The sequence below is a fragment of the Capricornis sumatraensis genome, chromosome 9, assembly GCF_032405125.1.
Source record: "Capricornis sumatraensis isolate serow.1 chromosome 9, serow.2, whole genome shotgun sequence".
In the NCBI taxonomy this organism is placed as follows: Eukaryota; Metazoa; Chordata; class Mammalia; order Artiodactyla; family Bovidae; genus Capricornis; species Capricornis sumatraensis.
Genome location: NC_091077.1, coordinates 89,376,985 through 89,393,955, shown reverse-complemented (window position 1 = coordinate 89,393,955; position 16,971 = coordinate 89,376,985). Strand labels below are relative to the sequence as shown.

The 16,971-nt window shown below is 41.6% G+C and overlaps 1 protein-coding gene across 1 annotated transcript in view; it reads right to left on the bottom strand.

Annotated features, from left to right (window-relative positions):
• The window catches only part of POLR3G (RNA polymerase III subunit G), a 31,959-nt gene extending 28,787 nt beyond the window's left edge, over positions 1 to 3,172 (bottom strand). The window contains exons 1-2 of the mRNA XM_068981290.1: positions 3,056 to 3,172; positions 817 to 946 (exon numbers count right to left, since the gene is read on the bottom strand). Coding sequence (XP_068837391.1) covers positions 817 to 946; positions 3,056 to 3,172 — 247 coding nt within the window. The remainder of the gene's footprint in view (positions 1 to 816; positions 947 to 3,055) is intronic.
• Between the last annotated feature and the right edge of the window lie 13,799 nt (positions 3,173 to 16,971).

Genomic DNA, 16,971 nt, shown 5'->3' with positions numbered 1-16,971 from the left:
GTCTGAGTGAACTCCGGGAGGTGGTGATGGACAGGGAAGCCTGGCGTGCTGCGATTCATGGGGTCGCAAAGAGTCGGACACGACTGAGCGACTGAACTGAACTGAACTGAATATCAGTAGTAGTTCTCTAGACATAAGAAATAAAGGTGATATTTTTTTAGGGGGGGCATACTGCACAGCATGTGGGATCTTACTACCTTGACCAGGGATCAAACCCACGCCTCCTGCATTGGAAGCGCTGAGCTTTAACCACTGGACCACCAGGGAAGTCCCAGGGTGATTTTCAGTTTCTTAATATTTCTGTTTTCATAAATTTCACTGAACATATAACACTTTTATTTTGAAAGGTAATCTTAAAAATATCAAAAAATTAAAATTATATTTTCTGTTGCTGCTAAGTTGCTTCAGTCATGTCCAACTCTGTGCGACCCCATAGACAGCAGCCCACCAGGCTCCCCCGTCCCTGGGATTCTCCAGGCAAGAACACTGGAGTGGGTTGCCATTTCCTTCTCCAATGCATGAAAGTGAAAAGTGAAAGTGAAGTCGCTCAGTCGTGTCCGACTCTTAGCAACCCCATGGACTGCAGTCCACCGGGCTCCTCCATCCATGGGATTTTCCAGGCAAGAGTACTGGAGTGGGGTGCCACTGCCTTCTCCAATATTTTCTGTTAAATCAACATAAATATGCTTTTTCAGGGTAGTTGATAATTTCCGACTAAATCAAATCAATCAACATTAAAGATCATATATCTTATGGTGAAACACTAATTTTTTTATCTATAGACAGTGAACCACATAATCAGAGTCCAATACGCACCTTGTTTTTCTTCAGGTGTTTCTACAAAATAAGGCATTCTTTTCACAGTTTCTCTCAACTCTTGTTTCAAGGCAAGCACATAATCTTCACTCTCTCCTGTTTTTAGTGGCACTGGTTTATAGTCTGTATCCTGTTTACATTAAGAGGCAATTTTTTAAAAATAAATGAAATATTTTAATATCCCTTTTGTCTATGTTCTGAAAACATGTCAGTTTTATTGAAAAATCACATTTTATAGGCATTAAGTTTTACCATCAACTTAAAATATTTTGACCTTTTATTATATATTAAGCCTTTTCACCCATGTCTTATTTTGCTCTTACTTTGTAAGTAGAAAAGGTACTTAATTTTCCTACCTGCCTAATTTTTCTACTGATCATACCAACAATCATTTGCTATATAGTCTGATGACTGTGATTCTGTATTTTAAAAATCAAAGCACCATGATAAAAGCAGTTGCTTTAGTCTTCTATAATGGTGGGTTCCTATTAGCCATGGTGGTATTAGTAGGAGCAGTAGCATTAAAATTTTAAAATAAATGTAGTAGCAGCTACTATTTAACAAGCGGTTACTACAACCTGGATGTACTCAACATTCAGAATCCATGAATTCATCTAAAGTATCAATAATTCCCCTTTTATAGTGAGGGAGCTGAGAAGTGAATAATCTGTAAGTCCATATAACACAAAAGTGGCCAAGCAGGAATTTTAACCTATATCTTCAATTGTTAAGAATTACAAGTACACACACATATGTATTATGTATGCATATATATTTATAATACAACAGGAGACACCAGGATGAACTAGTCAAACCTTCTGCCTGTGTGGAATTTACATTCTAGGGGAGAAAAATAAGTAAACAAATGGGGTAATGCACAATTTCAGACAGTGGTAACTGAGAGAAGGACTGAAGCCAGGAAAAGGAAAGAGGGACGGACAGAGCCCATGGAGACTGTAAATCACTGGTCCATCAGTAAGCATGCACTTCTCGGGAGAGTCACCTGTGAGGAGAGATCTGGATAAGAATATGAAGCCATCCATACAGAGAAATGGGGAGACTGATGGCGCCAGCCAGGGAAACTAACAGGGGAAAATGCCTAAGGGAAACAGGAGACCACCACGGCTAAGGAATGAGGACGGTGGTGGGAAAAGGGTCAGAAGGACATCAGAAAGCCAGATCAGACAGAGCCTTTTAGCCAGTAATAAATTTTCTTCCCTGCAGAAAACAATAGTATGTATTAATATGCCCAAGCTTTAGAAGTAATCTCACACATGAAGAAGAGCTTGTTTTAAAAGGAAATCAATATAAAGTGACATTCTGTCTATATCTGAGATATTTACCTTTGTTTTTAAGCTGCACTGAATATCAGAAAGGAAAAATATCAAGAGTAAAAAGTAGACTCTCCCCCAGTGGGACATCTAGATCCCAAGAACATCTGTTCAGGGTCCTCTACTTACAGAAATCTTTCAACAAAGGATGTTTCCTTCTGAAAGATGGAAAAGATTCCTGGAAGGACTATCTGGTTATTTATGACAGATATTTATATTTTTCACATTTTGTACCATAGCACATGCACATCTGGAAAGGTAAGCTTAAGTTTTAAACTAAATGTAAAGTCAAGCATTTGATTAAAAAGTCACACCAATTAAGTCTCCAGCATAATTAAATTTAAAAGCAATACTAAATGTAATAGAAATGCTTATATTAACAGTAACAAAATTAAAATTTACTTTAATAAAATAAGGAACTAAGCAAAAAAAAAAAAGCTCAGTGGGAAAAAAGGGCAAGTGGTATACTAGGGAGCAAAATTAAATTCTATAGCTAAAAGATGAGAATAAAGTCACTAACTGAAGGTCTGGCAAAATAGGAAGTGAGGACCACTATAAAATCTAACTTTACTTTTAAACATATTATTTTAATATTGGAATATATAAATAACAGCAATGTAAGACACAAAAATTGAAAAAAATTATAGGTCACAAAATATTGAATATATTCAGGGAAAAAATATATATATATATAGCTTTTTGCATTTCAAGAAAGTAGTCTGAAAATTAGAAATGTTTCAGAAAAGAACAGTGGAAATATTTAAATTAAAGGTAAGTGACCACGTCTTTTACTTTCATACAGTTTAGGATATCGTAATGATAGCATATATTCAAGTCTTATACAGTATTTCAATTCTCTCTGAAACATGAAAAACATACTGTGAGAATTTCGCTGTTAATGTACTTACAGGAAATAGTGGAGGTGGTTTTAATACAACATCAGGTAACTTGTCACCTCTGCTAAATCCAACTGCTTCAATGTTAAAGGTATAAGCAGCACGTCCTCTTCCTTTATTCCCAGCCATTGGAACTAGTTATATCAGAAAAAGCAGACACATTAACACACTATTACTGTTCAGGTTTCATAGTATTGCAGTTCAGTTCAGTCATTCAGTTGTGTCCAACTCTTTGTGACCCCATGAATCGCAGCACGCCAGGCTTCCCTGTCCATCACCATCTCCCGGAGTTCACTCAGACTCACGTCCACCAAGTCCATGATGCCATCCAGCCATCTCATCATCTGTCATCCCCTTCTCCTCCTGCCCCTAATCCCTCCCAGCATCAGAGTCTTTGCCAATGAGTTAACTCTTCGCATGAGGTGGCCAAAGTACTGGAGTCTCAGCTTTAGCTCATTCCTTCCAAAGAAATCCCAGGGCTGATCTCCTTCAGAATGGACTGCTTGGATCTCCTTGCAGTCCAAAGGACTCTCAAGAGTCTTCTCCAACACCACAGTTCAAAAGCATCAATTCTTCTGTGCTCAGCTTTCTTCACAGTCCAGCTCTCACATCCATATAGGACCACTGGGAAAACCATAGCCTTGACTAGATGGACCTTAGTCGGCAAAGTAATGTCTCTGCTTTTGAATATGCTATCTAGGTTGGTCATAACTTTTCTTCCAAGGAGTAAGCGTTGTTTAATTTCATGGCTGCAGTCACCATCTGCAGTGATTTTGGAGCCCCCCAAAATAAAGTCTGACACTGTTTCCACTGTTTCCCCATCTATTTCCCATGAAGTGATGGGACCGGATGCCAAAATCTTTGTTTTCTGAATGTTGAACTTTAAGCCAACTTTTTCACTCTCCCCTTTCACTTTCATCAAGAGGCTTTTTAGTTCCTCTTCACTTTTTGCCATAAGGGTGGTGTCATCTGCATATCTGAGCTTATTGATATTTCTCCCGGCAATCTTGATTCCACCTTGTGTTTCTTCCAGTCCAGCGTTTCTCATGATGTACTCTGCATATAAGTTAAACAAGCAGGGTGACAATATATAGACTTGACATACTCCTTTTCCTATTTGGAACCACTCTGTTGTTGCATGTCCAGTTCTGCTGCTTTCTGACCTGCATACAGATTTCTCAAGAGGCAGGTCAGGTGGTCTGGTATTCCCATCTCTCTCAGAATTTTCCAGTTTATTGTGATCCACACAGGCAAAGGCTTTGGCATAGTCAATAAAGCAGAAATAGATGTTTTTCTGGAACTTCCTTGCTTTTTCCATGATCCAGCGGATGTTGGCAATTTGATCTCTGGTTCCTCTGCCTTTTCTAAAACCAGCTTGAACATCAGGAAGTTCACGGTTCACATATTGCTGAAGTCTGGTTTGGAGAATTTTGAGCATTACTTTACCAGCATGTGAGATGAGTGCAATTGTGCGGTAGTTTGATCATTCTTTGTCATTGCCTTTCTTTGGGATTGAAATGAACACTGACCTTTTCCCGTCCTGTGGCCACTGCTGAGTTTTCAAAATTTGCTGGAATATTGAGTGCAGCACTTTGACAGCATCATCTTTCAGGATTTGAAATAGTTCAACTGGAATTCCATCACCTCCACTAGCTTTGTTCGTAGAGATGCTTTCTAAGGCCCACTTGACTTCACATTCCAGGATGTCTGGCTCTAGATTAATGATCACACCCTCGTGATTATCTGGGTCGTGAAGATCTTTTTGTATAGTTCTTCCATGTATTCTTGCCACCTCTTCTTAATATCTTCTGCTTCTGTTAGGTCCAGACCATTTCTCTCCTTTATCGAGCCCAATTTTGCATAAAATGTTCCCTTGGTGTCTCTAATTTTCTTGAAGAGATCTCTAGTCCTTCCCATTCTGTTGTTTTCCTCTATTTCTTTGCATTGATCGCTGAAGAAGGCTTTCTTATCTCTTCTTGCTATTCTTTAGAAGTTTGTATTCAGATGCTTTTATCTTTCCTTTTCTCCTTTGTTTTTCACTTCTCTTCTTGTCACAGCTATTTGTAAGCCCTCCCCAGACAGCCATTTTGCTTTTTTGCATTTCTTTTCCATGGAGATGGTCTTGATCCCTGACTACTGTACAATGTCACGAACCTCATTCCATAGTTCATCAGGCACTCTATCTATCAGATCTAGGCCCTTAAATCTATTTCTCACTTCCACTGTATAATCATAAGGGATTTGATTTAGGTCATTCCTGAATGGTCTAGCGGTTTGGTCTAGCGGTTTTCCCTACTTTCTTCAATTTAAGTCTGAATTTGGCAATAAGGAGTTCATGAGCTGAGCCACAGTCAGCTCCCGGTCTTGCTTTTGTTGACTATATAGAGCTTCTCCATCTTTTGCTGCAAAGAATATAATCAATCTGATTTTGGTGTTGACCATCTGGTGATGTCCATGTGTAGAGTCTTCTCTTGTGTTGTTGGAAGAGGGTGTTTGTTATGACCAGTGCATTTTCTTGGCAAAACTTTATTAGTCTTTGCCCTTCTTCATTCCGCATTCCAAGGCCAAATTTGCCTGGTACTCCAGGTGTTTCTTGACTTCCTACTTTTGCATTCTAGTCCCCTATAATGAAAAGGACATCTTTTTTGGGTGTTAGTTCTAAAAGGTCTTGTAGGTCTTCATAGAACAGTTCAACTTCAGTTTCTTCAGCGTTACTGGTTACTTTTCATGGTATTCCAAGAAAAGTGAAACCAACATTTAAAAGCAAAATACACTCCACCCCTTAGGTTGCATGGCTCATTTAAAACACTTCTGGAATGCAAAACTTGTAAAGAAACAAATACGGGATAAACTGATTCCTAAACATGTCCTCCTTAGCCGAGCTTGGAAGGTATGGTGATGACGGTCTCAATGACCTCACAGAGACTGGCTGGAGGGCTGACCCTATGGCTTCTTTGTGAATCTGCCCCAACCACTGTGCGGTCAGCTGGTACGATTCCCTCCACCCCTCTGTGGTTCTGCAATGGAATCTCAGATATGCATTAAAAATGTGCACCAGCAGGGGCTGTGCTGATGAACATGGGACACCTTGTTTTCCAAATCAACTTGAAGACTATCAGCAGTCATACATACTTTAAATGCTTAAATGATTTATTTATCCCAAAATCTGAGTGTCAGAAAGAATCCTTGAGATCTATTCCAAAGTCCTCCTTTTAGAAATGGGAATGGACTCATAAGACTTTGAACAGGTCTGTCCAAGCAGAAAAAATTGTTAAAGATAAACCTGTGCTCTGTGACTTTAGGGATAAAGTTATCATTGTTAGAGAACAATACCATTCTAAAGTCCTATACTGAACTTCTGAGTCATCTGAAACATGACTACTCTATATAGTTGATGCTTGAACAAAATGGAGTTAGGGGCACTGACCACCCCACGCAGTCAAATATCCGTGTATAATTTTACAGTCAACCTTCCAAATCCATGGTTCTCCATTCTCAAATTCAACCAAACTCAGTTTGTGTACTGTTAATTTTCACTGAAAAAAAATCCACATATTAAGAGGACCCATTCATTTCAAGTTTGTGTTGTTCAGTCAACTGTAGCGTGAAAAGAGGATTCCTACACTAGGGCCCTTTCGCTACAACTCACTGGACTATAGTGAAGATTATAATGCACATTCTTTAAATCTTTCCCCCAATGATGATACCGAGTATCATTCAACTCCGTTAAGTCCAAGAAAGCAAGAATAGGTCCTCCATAACACTGTAACAGTTACCTCCCTTTTCTCCCTGACCATTTATGTGTTGAGAAAACCAGGTCACTATCCTCTACAATGCTTCTCCAATTTCAACCCTAAGGCATGTGCAGATTATTATTCAGAAATCTTGTCAAAAAGGCAGAATCTGAACCAGCTGGCCAAGGATGAGGCCTGAAGATGGGCATTTCTAACAAGCTCTCTGAAGACAGCAGTGTTACTGGTTTGCAGACCACACTTTGAGAGTAGGAGGGGTGGACAATCTCCCATACTGTGGATTTCAGTGACTGCATACATGAGATGTGGTTTAACGTTCCTCTGCTGCTGCTGCTAAGTCACTTCAGTCGTGTCCGACTATGTGCGACCCCATAGACGGCAGTCCACCAGGCTCGCCCATCCCTGGGCTTCTCCAGGCAAGAACACTGGAGTGGAGTGCCATTGCTTTCTCCTAACACATTTCTCGGAGAAGGCAATGGCACTCCACTCCAGTACTCTTGCCTGGAGAATCCCATGGATGGAGGAGCCTGGTGGGCTGCAGTCCATGGGGTTGCTGAGTCAGACACGATTGAGCGACTTCACTTTCACTTTTCACTTTCATGCATTGGAGAAGGAAATGGCAACCCACTCCAGTATTCTTGCCTGGAGAATCCCAGGGACGGGGGAGCCTTGTGGGTTTCTGTCTATGGGGTCGCACAGTCGGACACAACTGAAGCGACTTAGCAGCAGCAGCATCAACGCATTCCTCTACTCCCTGTATTTTCTATAAACAGATGGACTAGAGGCTTACTCAAATTTGGGTTTGATTTTTTACAAAAATACACAAAGGAAATGCTGTTTTTCCTACTGATCACATGATGCATATGAAGTCTCTTTCAGTGATGTTCTTCAGTCATTGGGGTCATGTGCTGTTAGTCTGTTTTGTCCAGTATAAAGTTAAAAAAAGAGTCCAAACATAAGTAGACCCATGTAATTCAAATTTGTGTTGTTTGGAGTCAACTGTAACATGAAATCAGTTTTCACTTAATGATTTTTAAAACTGTAGGTATTGATGATCATATCCTAGATTTACAAGTTCACTATGGATTACAATGTGGTGATAAAACAAATTTTATCATTTCTTTCTTAACTTGAATCCCACCAGTAATCAATTCCCCTCATCTACTATTTAGTTACTATGAAATACAATTCACATAGAAAAGATACTTATTTTAATAACCAAGCTCATGCCAGTTGTCCACACTAAGAGAGGGAAAATATACAAATGGCCCTGTTTCAATTGCTGAGTCACTAAAACATATGCTAAATCTATAGAAAGCAGGTCTCCCAAGTATGAAAATTGCTGAGCACTGGAAAGACTGATGCTGAATCTGAAGCTCCAACACTTTGGCCACTGGATGTGAAGTGCCAACTCATTGGAAAAGACCCTGATGCTGGGAAAGATTGAAGGCGGGAGGAGAAGGGGACGACAGAGGATGCGATGGTTGGATGGCATCACCCACTCAGTGGACAAGTGTTTGAGCAAACTCCAGGAGATGGTGAAGGACAGGGAAGCCTGGCAAGCTGCAGTCCATGGTGCTGCAAAGAGTTGGACACAACTGAGCAACTGAACAAGAGCTCACACCTTCACTCTGAGGAAAACCCACCTAAAAAGAGAGTATATCAGCCGTCGTTACTTGATGGAGTATCTCCTGAGAGCTATCGAATTCTGCTGACTCTAAAGTTTCATTATTTATTAAGAAACCTGTGGGTGTATAAACTTGATTATCATTAGTGAATGCACTGCCCTTGGCAGAAAAATCAATCCTAACTCTTGAGATACCCTTAATAATTACATGGCATTTTGGCCTAGAAATCCATTTCTTTCTAGCTTGGTTATCATGAGTCAGTTTTCCTGTATCTGGAGAAGTTGCTAAACTTCATTCGCTTCTCCTGCAGAACTGAGAGTCAATGGCTGGACTCTGGTAACAGTCTCTTGGCAAAACAGACAACAAACTCACAAGTTGTGGCCTAAGCTTCACTGTCTGAATCCCTTGAAATCGTTTAAGTTGATTAAGCCATTTCCGTGGTCCTTTTTCATCCTGTTAAGCTTCTTGAATGAAGAGTTTTTTGTTTTTTGTTTTTTTTAACCAGCTTTCCCCATTTTCTCATTATCCAAATCGCCCTCTACTTCATGTGGGCCAATTTCATCCAGTTAATATTGAGCATTCCAGGCATTCAGACAGCACTGAACAAAACCAAGTCTCTGCCTTCAGGGCTTGTATTTTGGTGGATGAACAACCATAACTATGTAACATAATATTATGTGCTCCTGTAGTGGGTTGAATTATGTCCTCCCCCAACCCCCTTACCTGTGAATATGACCTTCCTTGTTTGTAAATAAAGTCTTTGGAGATGTAATCAAATTAACATGAGGTCATAGGAGATTGGGCTTCCCTGACAGCTTAGTTGGTAAACAATCCTGTTGCAATGCAGGAGACCCCAGTTCGATTCCTGGGTTGGGAAGACCCACTGGAGAAGGGATGGGCTACCCACTCCAGTATTCTTGGGCTTCCCTTGTGGCTCAGCTGGTGAAGGATCCACCTGCAACGGAGGAGACCTGAGTTCCATCCCTGTGTTGAGAAGATCTCCTGGAGAAGGGAAAGGCTACCCACTCCAGTTTTCTGGCCTGGAGAATTCCATGAACTGTATAGTCCATCAGGTTGCAAAGAGTCAGACACAACTGAGCGACTTTCACTTTCACTCCACTTTCATACAAGAGAAGGGTGAGCCCTCTCCTAGTGACTGATGTCCTTATAACGGGGGTGCTTGGGCAGACAGAGGCACACAGGGGAAACACTACGTGAAGATGGGAGCACAGACTGGAGTGCCATAGCATCAACCCAGAAACACGAGGAGTGCCAGGAACCACCAGAAGCTGGAAGAGAGGCACTGAACATTCTCCCTCAGAGCCTCCAGAGGGAACAAACTCTGCTAATACCTTGATCTCAGATTTCTGTCTCTAAAAATGAGAGAATAAATTTCTGTTGTTTTTAAGTCACAGAATCAATATAGCTCTGAAGAAAAATAAATCATGGTAAAGGGGTAAAGAATAATGAAGAGGTGCAGTACTGACTTTTTCACACAAGTGCAGTCTTTCTGTGGACAATAAGCTGGAGCGGTGGTGTGCGGTAGAGGGACTAAGAGTTTTAAGATGGAGGAATGAGGTGAAGATGGCTGCTGCTGCTGCTGCTAAGTCGCTTCAGTGTCCGACTCTGTGCGACCCCATAGACGGCAGCCCACCAGGCTCTCCCATCCCTGGGATTCTCCAGGCAAGAACACTGGAGTGGTTGCCATTTCCTTCTCCAATACATGAAAGTGAAAAGTGAAAGTGAAGTTGCTCAGTTGTGTTCGACTCTTAGCGACCCCATGGACTGCAGCCTACCAGGCTCCTCCGTCCATGGGATTTTTCAGGCAAGAGTACTGGAGTGGGCTGCTATTGCCTTCTGCAGAAGATGGCTATGCACGGAAGGCAAAACAAGGGCAGGAGAGGAAGCCCCAAGATGCAGTATCTGAGGAAGAAGCTCATGCAGGTGAGAAGCAAGGAAAGGCTGATTAAGACCAGATCTTATGGAGCCCTATGTGAGCTTTGGTAAAAGGTTTGGCTTTTATCTGATTGTGATGGGAATGATACTGAGGCAGATGCTGAAATGCAAAGGTCCTTAACAGTCCTCAGTGGCAAAATCTACTGGACTATTCCCCTTGTTCATGCTCTTAGACGTCAAAGGTACGCTGCTGTTGTTCAGTCGCTCAGTTGTGTCTGACTTTGTGTGACCTCATGCACTGCAGCATGCCAGGCTTCCCTGTCCTTCACCATCTCCTGGAGCTTGCTCAAACTCATGTTCACTGAGTCAGTGATGCCATCCAACCATCTCATCCTCTGTCGTCCCCTTCTCCTTCCTTCAGTCTTTCCCAGCATCAGGGTCTTTTCCAATGAGTCAGCCTTTCACATCAGGTGGCCAAAGTATTGAAGCTTCAGCATCAGCCCTTCCAATGAATATTCAGGGTTGATTTCCTTTAGGACTGACTGGTTTGATCTCCTTGGTGTCCAAGGGACTCTCAAGAGTCTTTTCTCCAGCACCACAGTTTGAAAGCATCAATCCTTTGGTGCTCAGCCTTCTTTATGGTCCTGCTCTCACATCTGCACATGACTAATGGGAAAACTATAGCTTTAACTATATGAACTTTGTTGCCAAAGTGATGTCTCAGCTTTTTAATATGCTGCCTAGATTGTCATAGTTTTCCTTCCAGGAAGCAAGCGTCTTGTAATTGCATGGCTGCAGTCATAGTTCACAGTGATTTTGGAGCCCAAGAAAATAAAATCTGCCCCTGTTTCTATTGTTTCCCCATCTGTTTGCCATGAAGTGATGGGACTGGTATATGCAAGGCATACCACTCATTATTGCCTCCATCCTTATGAAACTGTCTATTCTCCAGGCTTTAGTCTGAATGCAGGTTCTCCTAACTCATGATCAGTTTTTGTCTACTTCTCTTCTTAAAACTTCCTAAATATGGATTTCCTTAAGGTTCAATCTACAGTTCGGCTCCTTATCTTTGGAAAAAGCACCCCCTCTCAGGGTTTGATAACGTCCTCCATACAATTACCTCTACCACTAACCTTTGTTCTGACTTTCATCCCATTTTCTTACTACCAAAAGAATATTTGGACAGTACCTTAAACTCAGGGCTTCCCTGGCAGCTCAATGGTAAAGAATCTACCTGCCAATGCAGGTGACGGCAGTTTGATCTCTGGGTTGGGAAGATTCCCCTAGAGAAAGACATGGCAATCCACTCCGGTATTCTTACCTGGGAAATCCCAAAGACAGAAGAGCCTGGCAGGCTATCGTCCAAAGGGTTGCAAAACAACTGGACACAACTTAGAGACTAAACAACAACAATCTTAGCTTCAAATACTGAGATCATCTCTCTATAGTAACTAGCTCACTTTTCATATAGAATGTCCCTATTCCTGTCCACAGTATGCTATTTCCCCAGTCACCAATATTTGAAGATTTGGAGTGAGTCAGGATTGATTTACCATTCTGTTTTACCCCTCCATTGGAATCAATCATCTAAGTGTTTTCAAAATGTCCCTTCCTTTCCGTTTTCTCTACCATAATTCAGTTTGGCTCTTTCCACCTCACTTTTAATGGCTGCAGATTTTGTAGTATCCCCTGTTCTTCCTGTTTACTTTATTCTGTCACACTCTTCATTCTAAAGCATTGTTCTGATTAAATGCTTCTCTTCTCTTCCCTCTTGGCTAGATAATTAAGTCCAAACTCGCTATTCCAAGTATTGAGAGCCCTTTTATGATGCTTGCACGGATCCTCCTGACTCACTGGCCTGTAATCATTTCTTGTCTAGCACTCTTTCCACTGGAAACCACTTCCTCCTTGTCTGGCTGCATCCCTTTTCACCTTAAGATCCAGTTTAACTTGCTCAACATCACAACTGTCAGTTCCTCCCAACTTGCTTTTGGAAAGATTCTTCTGTTTAAATACATGGATTTTTAAAAACGCAGGTGATATATTTTGCCATTATCTTCAATTCTGGAAGAAATACAGACAATGTCTCTTTTGAGAAAAGCATCTTTTCCAAAGGAGTTTCACTTCCATTTTTCTGTTTCTTCAAATATATTAACACTAGAAATCTTATATTCCCCACTGTTTAGCAGAATACTCTTTATACAGCAAGTCTCATAATCAATGTTGTTTCCTTATTTATTGACTTATGGTTGACTTGGAATGGAATGCAAAAGTAGGAAGTCAAGAGATACCTGGAGTAACAGGCAAACTTGGCCTTGGAGTACAAAATGAAATGGGGCAAAGGCTAACAGAGTTTTTTCAAGAGAAGAACCAGTCATAGCAAACACCGTCTTCCAACAACTCAAGAGAATACTCTACACATGGACATCACCAGATGGTCAACACTGAAATCAGATTGATTATATTCTTTGGAGCCAAAGATGGAGAAACTCTATACAGTCAGCAAAAAAAGACCAGGAACTGACTGTGGCTCAGATCATGAATTCCTTATTGCAAAATTCAGGTTTCAACTGAAGAAAGCAGGGAAAACCACTAGACCATTCAGGTATGACCTAAATCAAATCCCTTATGATTATACAGTGGAAGTGACAAATAGATTCAAATAGATCTGCTAGAGTGCCTGAAGAACTATGGACAGAGGTTTGAAGAACTATGGACAAAGGTTTGGGACACTGTACAGGAAGCAGTGATCAAGACCATCCCCAAGAAAAAGAAATGCAAAAAGGCAAAATGGTTGTCTGAGGAGGCCTTACAAATAGCTGAGAAAAGACAAGGAGTCAAAGGCAAGGAGAAAAGGAAAGAAACACACATTTGAATGCAGAGTTCCAAAGGATAGCAAGGAGAGATAAGAAAGCCTTCCTCAGTGATAAATGCAAAGAACAAAGGAAAATAATAGAATGGGAAAGACTAGAGATCTCATCAAGAAAATTAGAGATACCAAGGGATCATTTCATACATAGATGGGCTCAATAAAGGACAGAAATGGTAGGGACCCAATAGAAGCAGAAGATATTAGAAAAGGTGGCAAGAATACACAGAAAAATTATACAATCTTCAGGACCCAGATAACCACGATGGTGTGATCACTCACCTAGAGCCAGACATTATGGAATGCAAAGTCAAGTGGGTCTTAGGAAGCATCACTACGAACAAAGCTAGTGGAAGTGATGGAATTCCAGTCGAACTATTTCAAATCCTGAAAGATAATGCCGCGAAAGTGCTGCACTCAATGTGAAACAAATCTGGAAAACTAGCAGTGGCCACAGGACTGGAAAAGGTCAGTTTTCATTCCAACCCCAAAGAAAGGCAATGACAAAGAATGCTCAAATTACCACACAATTGCACTCATCTCACACGCTAGTAAAGTAATGCTCAAAAGTCTCCAAGCCATGCTTCAACAGTACATGAACCGTGAACTTCCAGATGTTCAAGCTGGTTTTAGAAAAGGCAGAGGAACCAGAGATCAAATTGCCAACATCTACTGGATCATCGAAAAAGCAAGAGATTTCCAGAAAAACACCTATTTCTGCTCTATTGACTACGCCAAAGCCTTTGACTGTGTGGATCACAATAAACTGTGGAAAATTCTGAGAGAGATGGGAATACCAGACGACCTGACCTGCCCCTTGAGAAATCTTATGCAAGTCAGGAAGCAACAGCTAGAACTGGACATGGAACAACAGAGTGGTTCCAAATAGGAAAAGGAGTATGTCAATGCTGTATATTGTCACCCTGCTTATTTAACTTATGTGCAGAGTACATCATGAGAAACGCTGGGCTGGATGAAGCACAAGCTGGAATCAAGATTGCCAGGAGAAATATCAGTAACCTCAGATATGCAGATGACACCACCCTTATGGCAGAAAGTGAAGAGGAACTAAAAAGCCTCTTGATGAAAGTGAAAGAGGAGAGTGAAAAAGTTGGCTTAAAGCTCAACATTCAGAAAAGTAAGATCATGGCATCTGGTCCCATTACTTCATAGCAAACAGATGGAGAAACAGTGTAAACAGTGTCAGACTTTATTTTTTTGGGCTCCAAAATCACTGCAGATGGTGACTGCAGCCATGAAATTAAAAGATGCTTGCTCCTTGGAAGAAAAGATATTACAAACCTAGACAGCATATTAAAAAGCAGAGATATTACTTTGCCAACAAAGGTCCATCTAATCAAAGCTATGGTTTTTCCAGGAGTCATGTATGGATGTGAGAGTTGGAGTATGAAGAAAGGTGAGCACCAAAGAATTGATGCTTTTGAACTGTGGTGTTGGAGAAGACTCTTGAGAGTCCCTTAGATTGCAAGGATCAAGCCAGCCAGTCCTAAAGGAAATCAGTCCTGAATATTCATTGGAAGGACTGATGCTGAAGCTGAAACTCCAAAACTTTGGCCACCTGATGTGAAGAAATGACTCATTGGAAAAGACACTGATGCTGGGAAAGATTGAAGGCGTGAGAAGAAGGGGACGACAGAGGATGAGATGTTTGAATGGCATCACTGACTCCATGGACATGAGTTTGAGCAAACTCTGGGAGTTGGTAAAGGACAGGGAAGCCTGGTGTGCTACAGTCCATGGGGTTACAAAGAGTCAGACACAACTAAGCCACTGATCTGAACTAATGGTGATTTGATGAGCAAATTTCCCCTCAGAAATACAACTTATTCAGCTAACTATTAAGAACTTTTGTTTTCGTTTGTTATCTTCTGGAACTAAGTTTGGGACCTGGTTGTACACTGGAATCATCAGGAGAGTTAAAAAAACAACAGCATAAAGAGAAAAAAAATAAAGAAACCCTCCAACATCACCCCAGAACAAGGAAATCAGAATCTGCAGAGGTAGGATTTAGGCAGTACTACTACTGCTAAGTCACATCAGTTGTATTCAACTCTGTGCGACCCCATAGATGGCAGCCCACCAGGCTCCCCCATCCCTGGGATTCTCCAGGCAAGAACACTGGAGTGGGTTGCCATGTCCTTCTCCAAGGCATGAAAGTGAAAAGTGAAAGTGAAGTCACTCAGTCATGTCCGACCCTCAGCGACCCCATGGACTGCAGCCTACCAGGTTCCTCCATCCATGGGATTTTCCAGGCAAGAGTACTGGAGTGGGGTGCCATAGGACTTTTTAAATCACCCCAGGAGACTCCAGTGTGTAACCTAAATTACAAACCATGGCTCCAGACTGAACTTCCCATCATATAGGAAAGTGAGGCACTGAAAGGTCAATGGAGCACCTAAAGACAGAGCTAATTCCTAACAAAGCCAGGTCTGGGTTAAAGGTTCAGATTACCTTTCCATTGTCCTTATATTTATATTATGCTGCCTGTAGCACACTTTGAGGTTAGGTGAAGATGTTTCAAATCCCGGCAATATCTTTAATCTTTACAATGAACAGAAATAGTAATGGCAAAATAAATTGGATTGAAAGATGTAAAATCAGATGTACTACCCTTCCTTTTTGGGATGCCTCCTGAAAATTCGTATTCAACACTGTTTTCAGAGAGCTTCATGGGTGCAGTTGAAACACCCAGGAGCTGACCTGTGAAAGCCTGTTCTAATTAATAACAGAAACAACCCTGAGGCAGAGATTGAGCTCAGTTCGGAAACTCCTTCTCACTCTAACGTTTTATGAGTTGTAACTGTGGCTGAACTGTGCTGTCCTCCACGTCTCACACAGTTAAGTTTCTTGCACATATTCCCGAGGTGAATAATACACAGATACAAGTAGACACAGAAGCTAGGAGAGGCACTGAAAGCCAGGTCACAGTATCTTTCCTGATGAATGACACCTAAATTGCCCTAATTAGAAACTAATAGTCGTGCTGACCTTGTCTCCATCTCCCTTGATCCCCTCATCTAACCACAGAAGACAAACAGCTGTGTCCCTTCTTACTAGTTTGCCTTTCTTTACTTCTGCCTTAGTTCAGGGCTTCAGCATCTCTTGGCTGGATCTCTAATCAGAACAAGTAAACTTCTCATGGCTGCCTGTCCATGCTCAATCGCTTAGTCGTGTCTGACTCTTCACGACCCCATGGACTGTGGCCCTCCAGGCTCCTCTCTCCATGACATTTCCCAGGCAAGAATACTGGAGTGGGTTACCATTTCCTCCTCCAGCGGATCTTCCTGGCCCAGGGATTAAAGCCATGTCTCTCTGCATTGGCAGGCAGATTTTTTACCACTTCTCCACCTGGGAAGCCCCTCTAATGGCTAGACTCATCCTTTCAATCCATTCTCCAGTCATTTCTCTTGAACACAAACCTTAATATATCACTCTTCTTAACTAACTTTGGGGTCTAATTTTCCACCTCTTGCTTCCTGCACCACCCTCTCACCCCAACTCTAACCACTCCCAAATCTGCTATTCCCGCTGTCACATGTTGCGTCCCTTCTGCCTGGAATGCCAAGTCCACCTGATCAAGGCTCATCATCACTGAAAATTATATGCAAATACTACTTCTCTTCTACCATTTCTTTCACCCTAAGTGGAGGCAGACCTCTCTCTTTCCTGTTTCCCAAGTGCTACACTGCTTTGGGGGCTTCCCAGGTGGTGCTAGTGGCAAAGAACCTGCCTGCCAATGAGGGAGACATGAGAGATGCGGGT